This window comes from Doryrhamphus excisus, chromosome 3 (genome assembly GCF_030265055.1).
Source record: "Doryrhamphus excisus isolate RoL2022-K1 chromosome 3, RoL_Dexc_1.0, whole genome shotgun sequence".
Classification (NCBI taxonomy): domain Eukaryota; kingdom Metazoa; phylum Chordata; class Actinopteri; order Syngnathiformes; family Syngnathidae; genus Doryrhamphus; species Doryrhamphus excisus.
This window is the reverse complement of record NC_080468.1, coordinates 5,543,494-5,556,794: the sequence shown is the minus strand read 5'-3', so window position 1 is coordinate 5,556,794 and position 13,301 is coordinate 5,543,494. Positions and strand designations below refer to the sequence as shown.

General features: G+C 42.1%; 1 protein-coding gene across 1 annotated transcript; it reads right to left on the bottom strand.

Moving 5' to 3' along the window:
* Positions 1-2,835: 2,835 nt before the first annotated feature.
* Positions 2,836-8,243, bottom strand: tmem275a (transmembrane protein 275a). The gene is made up of 2 exons (XM_058067634.1): positions 7,925-8,243; positions 2,836-5,281 (listed from the first exon to the last, which is right to left on the bottom strand). The coding sequence occupies exon 2, from the start codon at positions 5,204-5,206 to the stop codon at positions 4,583-4,585; it is 624 nt and encodes a 207-aa protein (XP_057923617.1). The 5' UTR covers positions 5,207-5,281; positions 7,925-8,243; the 3' UTR covers positions 2,836-4,582.
* Positions 8,244-13,301: the final 5,058 nt, after the last annotated feature.

The following is a 13,301-nucleotide window of genomic DNA, read 5'->3' as shown; positions in this document are numbered from 1 at the left end:
CTCTAAACAAAGGTTTTAGTGTTTGGTATAAATGCTGGTCCTCATGAACTAGTTCAAAGTTCAGTTCACACAGTATAAATAGAAACCGTTCACGTTCACGGTTCACCATTTCAATTTTGAACCTGTTCAAAGTTCAGTTCAGTTCATTTTTCAGGTGAAACGTGAGAATTGAAGAAGTGTTCACTATTTAAAAGTATGTATTGTCCTAGTGGAATTGTAGAACAATATTGACAATATGCATTTTAGCATGTTTATTTCTGCACACTCTACAAACAAAAACAACAACAAATTCTAGTATTATTTCATGTAAAGAAATCAATTAGTAAATGTGGACCTAAGTAAACATACCATTTGTGTCAGAAGCAGTCAGTTGAAATATTGCATGAAGAGGTGCAGAATCTGGAAGGTATCGAAAGCTTATCGTGTGTAGCTGCTCTATAGAGTCCACAACTCAATACAAAGCGTTGAAAATGAGCATCATCGGTTCCCTTTAAGAATTACACTAACATAACAAATGTTAGTGTGCGCAGTGCTTCGTGGGTAATGCGGTGTGAAGCGAGTCGAGTACATAATGTGTCAGCCACTGGTAAGATGGAGGCAGTGATATTTGCACTCCAGTGATATGGGGCCAGTGATGTTTGTACTTTGTATTTGGAGTGCAAATATCTCTCGTCAGGTAAACAGTGGTGCCAATTCTCACATTCATATTCTTTATTTACATTACTTTGCGTTCAATTCAGTGTTCTTAGAAAGAACGCGCTCTTTTGAACTCGTTCAAGCTGTGACAAGTACATTGCTGTATTTTGATGATGTAAAACATTACCAAAACTTCTTTCCTAGGCGCATTGATTTCACATCGCCCAGATAGCTTAGACTACTTCCGTCAACAACAGCAGGATAGATACAGTAAAAACACTTACAATGTCCGCTCTCATCGGGATGTCTGCGTCTTCCAGCACGAGATGTGTGCTCCAGTCCTCAGGTGAAAAATGCTGACAGGAAAACAAGCATCTTGTTGTGTCTTCGTAACAAAATTGAGAGATAGGCATCCACGCTTCCATCTGTGACTGACAAGCAAAGCATTGTGTTACTCCGCCAGATAAATACTGTATATAGTTTTTCTACAGTAACAATATTGCTGTAGCTTGTCAGTTATGTTAAGTATTACTAAGTCTCATGACGTGCATTGTTAGCTACCTCATCAAGAAAAGAAATGTGTTTTCATGTTTCACATTGTGAATGATGGGTATAATTAAAATTAAAAAATTATACAAGTATATTTTTTTTAAAAAGTGCAGTTTTCCTTTAAAGTGGACATTAAAAACGCACTGTGAGGAGAACATTTACACAATCATAGCTTGGAGAAAGAGAGGTCACAGTTTCCATATATGGTTTGACATTACCTTTTTCGCCTGCAGCTGACTAAACATTTAATATGCTTTATGAGCTTTTACAGCCCGGTCAAGGCTATCAGGCCCAATATGTGGGGTGATGTAGTCCACGTGTTTGACAGCAGTCAAAGTGTGTAAGTCTACATTACCCTGGAAGCAGCAAAATATGACGGAGGATGGTTATGTATGCAAAATATTCATTGTCCCAGTCAAGATTAATCCTAAAGAATCCAATTATATGCTGCTCAAAGGGCTTTACAAGCTGGCAACAGTCAACAATCAACAATCAACGATCTGATCTGAACTCCCAACCGGGCAAGGAAAAACTCAAAAAATTGAAATGACCGCAGGATGACCAGGATGTCAATGGGTAACATGTGACACATTATAAATATATACAAAGTAAATTCAATGCCTGTATTCGACAGGCTCAGTGTCTTGGCTGTGTTTCCCACCTGGCTCATCTAATAACCAGCCTCAAGCCACCATCTGCTGCTTCAAACTCTTTGGATTTGTTAAAATATTTTTTTATGTGGAAAAAAAAATGATAATGTCCCCCCAGACATTCACTGTGGAAATGGAAAGAGATTCGTTCAAGCATCCTGGTTATTATGAATGTCTAACACAAGCACCCAAGATAACAAAACAAATGAAAACACACCTGGTGAAATGGCTGACAAACACTCCTTCTTCTGCTTATTGCAACAAATAAAATACCAACACAACTGTCGTTTACAATTTTCCTCAAACTCACATCAGTCATTATATGAACTGCTGCAGTAGTTTCTGTTTCGTCCCATCGTTTTAGAACTGAGCGGTGGTGACTGACTGGGAATTGAATAACTACATTTAAAGATTCATTGCAAGTCATTGCAGCTTCAGCGACCTCCAGTGGTAGAAACCAATACAACTAGATATAAGTAGACTATGGCTGCATTTGAATTCGGGTTATGTATCCTAAAAGTGTGCATTTGTCGGCAACATGACGTCATCATGCTGCGCAAAGGCTCCTCCAAATGCGGCCGACAAATGTGTCCTACTTCTCCATTGTGAAAAAGGAGCTATGAATATTACTATTGTTTAATATATCGAGTTTAGCTGTGAACTGCAGATAAATCTGTAGATGCATACTATAAGGATGCTTTTGTTACTTTACTGTTGCGATTTAAGGCAGATTTTCTATCATGACGTCAGGGTAAACATGAGACCACGTGACACAACCAGGAAGTGTGAGGAAGGCTAGACCGTCTGAATTCACCAGGCTGATTTGCGGCTGGAGGAAGCCTCCGAAAGTCTAGCCTTCAAGACCGGGTAGGCTACTGGCCCAGTAGGATGCAGACCCCAAATTAAAACAAGGCATCTGTCTCTGTTTATCATTATTTTTATAAATTACATAATAATAATATTGTAATAAAATGACAACACAATAAATCCAGTGTATTCATTTATTTCATGACGGAACAGACTCCACAACAGCGTCACCAAAAATAGGTAACTATACTCCCAAAGCATTTTAATTAAGTCATTTACAATACAATTGGCCAAAAGTGATGACATTCAAACACATTTGCTGTAAAATGGACATACCTTGGTTTGTATTTTGAGTGTTCCACAAAAATGTGAACATGCAAGAACACTGACTTCAGCAGAGAAACTCTCGGTCACAAAGGTTACTGACAATGCTGGTACATATACATTGCTGCAGGTCTACTGCACTGGACACTTCATTAGGTACACCTGCACAATCTAATCACACAGGTAATACTTCAGCAATGTTTATTTTTGTGGCTGTAATTTGCAGAGTGCAAGTTTTGTGAGTTTGTGCGGGTTTATCTATCGTTGTAGCCAGTGTACATACATCTCAAAGATGCAACATAAAAAAAGGCTTTCTGAAGAAATACTAGTGTGCCCTTTTGCTGTAAAATAGCCCTCTGTAGTTTAATCCTGATATCTCAATCTAAGGCAACATTGCTTTCACAGGAAATCAAGCTTTAAAGGTCTCTGGGCAGTCAAGTGTGACGAGAAGACGTCACATGTCTCAAAGTTATTTCTTGAAGAAGAAATAACTTTTTTATCGTGTTGTGTAGATTTTGGTGTGAGGTTCATGATTTCACCTCTTTAAAAAGAAATAAGTGACAGTGTATACAGTTCATATTAAGGCCAATGCTCACTCCTTGTTGAAACATACACAGTTTATGTGGCGGTCATTATCAAAACACACTTCCATAAGGCAACACTCACTGAACAGTTATGTCCTATAAGTGGCTTTAAATGGAATACACTGCTTTAAGTACATTTATCCTCAGATGAGAGAATATCGCATTGTAACGTTGTTGTCCCTCCCCCCACGACCTTAGAAAATGCCAAATGTCAAAACTAATCCAACTCAACGTTTCACCTCTCACCTCTGACCTCCTGTCTTTTAGCAATTCAGAAGCAATCACCTCCACCCAACAAAAATAGACTGACAGACAGAGCGGCTGTTTGTTTCTTCAGACGCACGTTCAAAGCAAAAAAATGCTCCAGTACTGGATTTACAAAAGCGTACGTAAACACTAGGAATACTTTGCATGCTGCTGACGAGCTGGCTGCAAAGTACATGGAAAATAGAAGCACATTTTAGACAGATTGACAAGCAGAACATGACACTAAGTAGCAGGGATGAGCACTAGACCATTGGTAGCTTCATCTGTTTTTGAAAAATATATAATTTTATATGAATTTGATGTGGCAGAAAATACGATTTTTTAAAATAATTCTTCTTTCAGTATGATTTTCGGTTTTCTCCGAATACTCCTGTTTCCTCCCACATTCCAAAAACATGCTAGGTTAATTGGCGACTCAAAATTGTTCATACTAGGTATGAATGTGAGTGTGAATGGTTGTTTGTCTATATGTGCCCTGTGATTGGCTGGCGACCAGTCCAGGATGTACCCCGCCCCTTGCCCCAAGACAGCTGGGATAGGCTCCAGCATGCCTTTGACCCTTCTGAGGATAAGCGGTATAGAAAATGGATGGATGGATTTTATATTAATGCTGATTGGAGCAAAGTCGTGCACTCTATGTTGCCTCAGTTGCTTCAAGATGGCATTAATTAACTATTTGTTTATTATGCCCATCCCTACTACGAAAAAAAAGACAAAACGAGAGTCAGTAAACCCGCAAAGCACAAAGTTACAGTATGTACACTGCTAGAGCTCTGACGAGGTGACCACTTCTTCCCGTGGCAGGTTCAGCTTCACCTCCCCTCCGGGGATGGTGGAGGCTGAGTAGACAGCGCTGGTGGAAAGGGAAGATGAGCCATTGGTATCCATAGTGAAGAGCTTGCACGTCCCATCGGGAGCCTCTTTTTCAGGGCTTGACCCCCGAGACGACCTGGGGGACGACGTGGGGCTGAGCTGCACAGCTGTCGTATCCTGCAGCGTGTGCTCGCTGGTCTCTATCTCGAAGGCCGCCCCTCCGGCTAGCCCGCCGTTCCCCATCAGGCTCATACCCCGCCTGCCCACTTTGGAGCTGCGTGAGCTGTGAGGAGGAGGGAGGCGGCTGCATACGCAACAGGCGCCGAAAAAAGAAAAGGCCACAAGGAGCAGGATGGGTCCGATGACGATGGAAGGGTTGGCAGAAGGCACCAGGGTTCTGAAAGCGAACACTCCCACCAGGGTGATGTTGAGTCCGGCCAGCATGATGCACAGACCGCAGGCGCAACACAGTGCTGGAGAAGGCAGGCCGTGAGGACGAGACACTCGCCTTTTATTGTCCTTTTGTGGCTCCTTCTTGGGCAGGGAGCTGCCTGTGTTCCTGTCAGTGATGACCATGGTGTCACTTCCTGGCTTCTACTATTAACTTCTCTGTTTCACTGCCAAGTCTTTACCATGACCCAACAAATATATCTGGAAAATACAACACAGGCACACATCAATCTCAACTCGACACAAAAATAACATAACATAAATAAACATAAAAATCACTTTCAACTGACTTAAGACCATTTTTATTATACAGCGGTGTTAAAAGGTGTTTTCCCCTTTCCTCATTTCTTTTCTCTTCTTTTTGCATGTTTGTCACACTTGTTTCAGATCATCACACAAATTTAAATATTAGCCAATGACAACAGAAAGGAACAAAAATGCAGTTTTTGTATGAAACTTTACTGTAAAAGGAGAAAATAATTGTCCCACCAATTAAAACATAACATACTTAATTGAAATCTGTCAGTCTGGAAAGGGTAATATAGCCATTTCTAAGCATTGGGACTCCAGAGAACCACAGCGAGAGCCAAAAAGAGTCAAAACATGTGAAGAACCTTCCCATATTTATACCAAAAGCACAGTAACGACTCCTCCGAGAGGTCACAAAAGGCCCCACAACAACAACCAAAGAACTACAGGCCTCACTTGTCTCAGTTAACATCAGTGTTCATTACTCCACCGTAAGAAAGAGAATGGGTGGAAATGACCTGCATGGCAAAGTTCCAAGACGAAAACTACTGTTGAACAAAAAGAACATTAAGGCTAGTCTTGATGATCCCCAAGAGCAGAAAATAAAGTTTAACTTTACTTCTGGCATTAAAGTAACACAACATTTCAGAGAAATAACATTATACCAACAGTGAAATATGGTGGTGGTAGTGTGATGGTCTGAGGCTGTTTTGCTGCTTCAGGACCTGGAAGAGTTGCTGTGATAAATGGAACAATGAATTCTGCTCTTTACCAAAAAATCCTGACATAGAATGTCCGACCATCTGTAGAAAACAAACAGGAAAACAAAATGAAGACTTTGGAGTCCTGACCTGAATCCTATTGAGATGCTGTGGCATCATCCGAAAAAGGCAGTTCATGCTGGAAAACCCTCCAATGGGGCTGAATTACAACAATTCTGCAAAGATGAGTCCGTCAAAATTCCTCCACAGCCCTGTATACATTGCAAGTTATCTCAAACACTTGATTGCAGTTGTTGCTGCTAAGGGTGGCCCAAACAGTTATTCAAGTTGGTAAAATTTTGGCATCTGTATATAAATCTATAAGTACATAAAACGTTTCTTTGTTCACATACGCAACTCTTGTGTTCATGCTCGATGACAAGCTAGCTTGTGTGGCTGAGGTTGTTGTTGACGTAGCGCTAACTAGCTATGTTATCAGATGGATACTGAGTAAATACTAGTCATATATAATAGTACTAGGGAGATTTTCATTTAGGAGCACCTGTGTAACTAGTGAAAAAGGTTTTGAAGGTTCGATTTAAAACTGCATTTTGTGTTCAGTTGTCATCAACTAATATTTAAATTTGCTTGATGATCTGAAACATTTAAGTGTGATAAACATGCACAAAAATAAGAAATCTTTTTCACAACACTGTACATTTGGTTGTTTTTGTCATTTACCGTACATTTTCTGTTTATAAGTGGTCATAATACCCAAAGCGATGTCTTCTAGTCAGCATTTCCCTCTCCCACTGTGTCTCTAGTTTATTGCCTCCATTCTGCTCTCTGCGCATTCTCTATCTGCAGCTGCAAGAAAACACAGACTTACCTTCATCTTCGGAGTTCAGTATCTAATAGGTCTCTTGCAAACAGAGTACCAAATAATGCCACGACCGCTTCACGGGTGCACGACGTGGTGTTACGCATACTATTGTCATACACTACACGTTAACAGTACTTGACAAGGTGTAAATAAGTCATGCTGAGCGGTGTCATTTGGTGGCAGCTCCAAATTGTAACGCTCTGCCTACCATTGGATCAAACTGGTGAGGCCGAGAGGGGGGGGGGCTTTGTTGAATGGGCAGCACATGCTCTCCATATAGCTGACCGAGGGGTGCTACCATTGCCTCTCGGGGGGGAAAAAGAATAAATAAATGTCATGCATTGCAATGGGAAATAGCAGGCAGGAGTAAACGCCGCTTGATATTATAATTGCATACATTGCATCCATCTCTGTCTTTCTCAGCTCCACTTGTTGAGACAGATGGCCGCCCCACGTACTGTTTTTCTACAATTTTTACTTGTGTATATTGCTGGTTATTTGAAATTGACATGACATGAAAATAAAAATTAAAAAAATATTATTATATGCTATATGATATGTTATTAGATGACAATGCACTAAAAGTAATCTACCGGAGACAACAATGTATTGGTGACATGTTGTGTTTATTTATAGACAGGGAATATGTTTAAAGCTGTGTGATTTTAATTAATTCATTCATTTTAATTAATCTAGAAAAATTAACTATTTACATGAAGCTCACAACCACAATGATATTCCTAATAAAATGTCAAATATATGCAAAAAAAAAATTGACATGACAGGAAAAAACTGTATATGTTGGATCTACTTCTTCATTGCATCATTCCTATCATCCCAAGTGTATCATTATGGCTTTTCATAATTTACCTGCACTCCACTGCACAGAGGAAGGTGTGTTTCAGCTAAAACCAATTAGCCTGGCCTCGCTTTACATCATACATTTAATTTAGCAAAACAAAATGAACATCTTTTTGCAGCATATGTGAACATCAGACAACATCTGCTCACCTTTTACGTCGACTGTATATGATGTTCTCCTCCATTGCTCAGCCATGCTTTCTCGATACAGTCCCAAAATGCATCCTTGAATGCATTCGATGAATAAATTCGGCAGACGTGGCTCCGAGTCTTGTCTTTTTGTCAGCTGTGCAGCCCAGAGGGCGCATGTCATGACACAGCCTTCAATCAGCGGTCATGCAGCGAGCCGTCAACCGGCCAGTGATGGACTGTCTTCACGCGAGTGGATGTGGGCATCATCTCGGAGCATTTGGCGGATGGGAAGGGCTCCTATGTGTGGCCCATGATCGGAGCATCTTCCCTCCCTAATCTGCCAACCGCTGGATGTGCGTGATGACGTGTTTTAAAGCGGAACACACGGAAATTCCACTCCACGGCCACTACAAGTACACATGGCCCCTCCATTAAGCAGTATCGAAAACCCCGCCTTTAACAATAAGGTTACTGTCAGACATATTGATAATCAGTATTTTATCAGCTTTTTGTAGTATTTACAAAACTATCTTCAACTTTGTTTGTGCAGCTTGCATTTCCGTTGTGATATTTATTGTGCCTTTATTTTTTTATGTAAACACAGTACTTAATTAGCTTTTTCTTTTTACTTTTTATTCACTCATAACTGTAGACTGACTGTAGTTTTTTTTCTATGATGACAATTGTTATTGTTATTTTATTTCACACCTAAATATATAGTACTGAGCAGCCTGACATAAATGCATAATGAAGAAGAAAAAAACATACATAAGTTGCATAGGCATGTGTTAATGTGACATGAATAAGTCGCTCTGGAGTATAAGTCCCAGGACCAGGCAAACAATTAAAAAAGTGCAACTTCTGGAAAATACAATATTTGTTTTCTATTGTACAGCTGCCATTCACATCTGCATCACAGTATCCATTATCAGGGGTCTCAAACTCAATTTACCTGGGGGCCACTGGAGCTAGGGTCTGGGCAAGGCTGGGCCGCATCAGGTTTTCAAAAAAAAAAAAAAAACGCAATAAAAAGCTACAATAAAAGCTACAATAAAAGCTCTGATAAAACATTCCACTGTTCTCAAATATCTTAATTTTTATTTTTGACATGACAAAACACGACTATAGTCACATTTATACTCTTTTTATTTACAACATATTGCGCAACTGCAGGGTCTTGAGACACATGCTAACTCGCAAACTAGAGAGATAGCGACCTAAACGGTAGCCTTCAAGTTATTTCCTTTAAACTTAAATAGCCAAAAACTTACCACTTCCACACGGATAGGGAGGATAACTATTAACAGTTATTTAACCTTTAACATGAACATTAATCAAACGTAATAATTTTTTCTGGGTACATGATACCATACAGCATCCATATCAAACTTGCGTAGGCCGCACTAACATTAAACTTTCATATCAAGGCGGGGGCCTCAAACTAGTGTCCTGCGGGCCACATTTGGCCCACGGGCCGCGTGTTTGAGACCCCCGATTTACATGCATATGTTGTATTTATAATTTGTGTACAGTTACCTGCATCACAGTATCCATTTACATGCATATATTTGATTTATAATTTGTGTACAGTTACCAAGTACACTGCTGCTGCTCATTATTCATAGCCTGATGTACGGTATGTACAGTACATACTGATATTGTAATTATTATGTCCGCACTGAGGGACTAATAATAATTATTCTCTTCTATAACAAGTTGGGTTGCGAGGTTTCAAATTGAATCTGGTGCAAATGTGTCCACAGCCATATGTTGTTGTTTAAACACAACACACCACTGTGGCTCCTGTCGCCAACAACCTGCAGCTCAGCCAGGCGTTGTTCGGCTTCTCAGCGTATCACCAATTTTGCCAGGCCACAGTATTCTTCGCTATTCCATTTCCCTTGCACCAGCCGCTCTTCCTGTGATGTGCGGAATTTAAATCTCATTCTGATTCTCTGCAGGGTGGATTCAGTCAATGTTGCTTGTGTACACACGTGTGATTCACATGTTGCAGGCGACTAAGTAGCTTGCATCATGTCCTGACTTCTTCTTGGTGTAATCATCATAATGGTTTCTGAATTAGGACAGTGAGAACAGGATATGATGAGATGATGGAACCACTGGGGTTCATTTGTTTCAGTCAGTGTTGTTGGTCTGGAGTTGCTGTTTGAAGAGTAGAGGTTAAGTTCAATTTATATTAAACAAGCCATCATAAGTACATTTCATCAAAAAGTTCAAAATTTGGGTGTGCAGGAGATAGCCAGGGCCTTAAAATCAGCAGTCTTTTGGCATTTATATGATCTTTCACTCATGTTTTTGCAGTACATTCCTAAATTAGGTCGCCTTTCATGAATGACAAAAGACATTGAAAATATCCACATTTGAGAAAATGACATCAGATGAAATTTACATATTTACATAAAAAACTGATTACCAAAATAGTTGTCGATTAATTGGGTAATCGATGAGCCATTGATTCATTGTTGCAGCTCTACTATCCCACCTGAGGAAGAATTGCATTAACATTTTGGCACTTTTTCTATAACTTGTATTGCATATTGCAGTGTTTGCCTTATTCTGCACAGCAATATTTGTGAAATATTTGTGAAATGCATCCAGTATCATCACAATAAAAAAAGGCATAATGTGCTCGCTATACATGACATTAGTTTTAGTGACACCTGCTGCCAATATTGGTATTGGAGAGCTGGATGAATATCAGCTATAGTCAAAAAAGCCAAAACTGAGCATCTCGAGATGACATAGAGTATTCATGTTTATGTCGCTACATGTGTCACACTTGTTACAACAACCCCGACACACATGGTCAATGCACGATGATGGCTCTAAATCGAGGGTAACCATGACAACATCTCAGGTGATTGTCCGAGGCTTACTTGGCAAATGTTCCTGTTAAAAAGTCTGTATTTCTCTGTGTAAGTGGGTCGGGCCGGCAACAAAGAAGGCTATTGTGCTGAGTCGTTATGTTGAGGTAAAAAGGCTGTGATTTGCTCCGAGGTCATTTAATAATCCACCTGACATCAACTAAACACACTTGCACAGATGTAGGGATGATATAGAGATGATTGGAAGGTGGGTGTCGGCTGGGTAACAACAAAAATATTGTGCAAAATATTAAATGATACTGCAAAACTGGTAGAAAAAAAAGATAATTTACAGTAGACTATTTATTTCATTGAGTCACAGTACAATGCAGGTGTATTTTATTGTTCCACAAATAGATGCTAAATTGTCAAACATGTGCAGCATTTCTTAAAATGCTGGCTTTTCCATAGGGATATCAGCATTAATAGTTCTAGCTTGTAGTTGAACAATGCCAGCTCACTGTTTTGTCGTATCTACTATTTACAGCACAGCTGCCCAGCTGTCCTTTGATATTTATAATAAAAAACAACTTCTACTAAAAGAAAAGTCATACATTTCTGTCATGATCCATTCTCCCCATGCTATTTTCCTCCTGGTGAGTCTCTCCCTCTGTTTTGCCTGGCCAGCCAACCCCACACCCAGCTCCCTCCAACACACACTCTGCACACCTGCAAGCCTGCACGAAGCTCTGCTCTCTGTTTCAGCCCACAGCTCGACTCTGACTCCAGAACCAGAACCTGACCTGCCCTGACCACGATCTCCGCCTGACCCCTGCCGGTACCTTTGCCTTGTCCTGACCACCTGCCACAACGACCTGACCTGCCCTGACCCCGATCTCCGCCTGACCCCTGCCCGTGCCTCTGCCGAATAAAGACTCGTTCCTGATCTCTGCTGGAGCTTCAATAAACATCTTGAACTGTGACGCTCGTGTGGTCCTCGTTCTGTCTGATCGCTGACAGTACGATCCGACCAACATGGACCCAGCGCGCAGTTCTCCCAGCAGAGGACCCGAAACACCCTCCGCTATGCAACGCCTGGAATCCACTGAGGGAAAGGTGAGCCGCATGGCTGCTGACATGTCCTCTCTGCTTCAGCTCAGCCAGCAACAACAGCAGCAGATTCAGCAACAGCAACAGCAATTGGCTGAGATCGCTAATCTGCTCTCCAACCAGCCACCGCCCGCTGCACCTACCCCACATCAGTCTGATCCGAACATGTCTGATTCTGTTCCCTTCTTCACCACCACTGCTCCAGAACCCAAGGTCGGCAACCCTGAACGCTTTGATGGTGATCCTGCACAGGTTCGGGCATTCCTTACCAGCTGTCGACTACAGTTTGCTCTGCAACCTAGAACCTTCGCTACGGAGGGAGCGAGGGTGGGTTTTGCAATCACCCATCTGACTGGCCGTGCACGACTCTGGGGAACGGCTGAATTTGAACGCCAGACAGCTGTGTGCTCTTCCTTCAACCTGTTCGCTGAGGAGATGCTGAAGGTCTTTGACTTGGGATCGTCTACAGATGAAGCATCACAGGCTCTGATGACGATCCGTCAAGGTCGAAGGTCAGTGGCAGACTACTCAATCGACTTCCGAACCCTGGCGAGACGCAGTTCTTGGAATATGGAGGCCTTGGTGGATGTCTTCCTCCATAGCCTGGCAGACTACTTGAAGGACGAGCTGGTTTCCCATGATCGACCTTCCACCCTGGATGAAGCAATCGCCCTAGCTGTCCGCATTGACCGCAGGATCCAGACCCGCCGTCAAGAGAGGGGGCGCCAGACTCTTCGTGATCGCCGATCTCTGACCACGCACTCAACCTCTGCGTCTGCTGATCACGTTGAACCCATGGAGATCGGTCGTGCCTCGCTCTCTCCCGAAGAGCGCCAACATCGCTTCGAATTCAACCTGTGCCTGTACTGCGGAGGAGAAGGGCATCGTGTCGCCACTTGTCCAGTAAAAGACGGGGCTCACCGGAAGTAGGAGGGGTCCGGCTGAGCCCAACAAACCTGCAATCCTCCAACTTCAGTAAACCTCTTTTCAAAGTTTCTCTTCACTCTCCCAATGTAACCAACACCCTGTCCGCTCTGATAGACTCTGGTGCTGAAGCTAACCTGATGGACACTGATTTAGCTTGCCAGTTGGGAGTTGAGAGTCGCCCCTTACCCGAACCCATTCCCGTCCGCGCTCTGGATGGCCATCTTCTGGGCACCATCACCAGTATCACCTCACCCATTTCCATGATGATCTCAGGCAACCACCGTGAGACAATCAGCTTCCACCTACTTCGCTCACCTAATCAACCTCTCATCCTAGGCTCCCCTTGGCTCCGCCTGCACAATCCACACCTTGATTGGGTCTCTGGAACCATCAAGGAATGGGGTGAGAGATGCTATCAGACCTGTTTACACTCTGCCTCTCTGCACCGCTGCCCAGTCCCACCTGCTTCCGCTATTGACGTTTCTAACGTTCCTGAGTGCTATCACGACCTACGCGAGGTTTTTAACAAATCC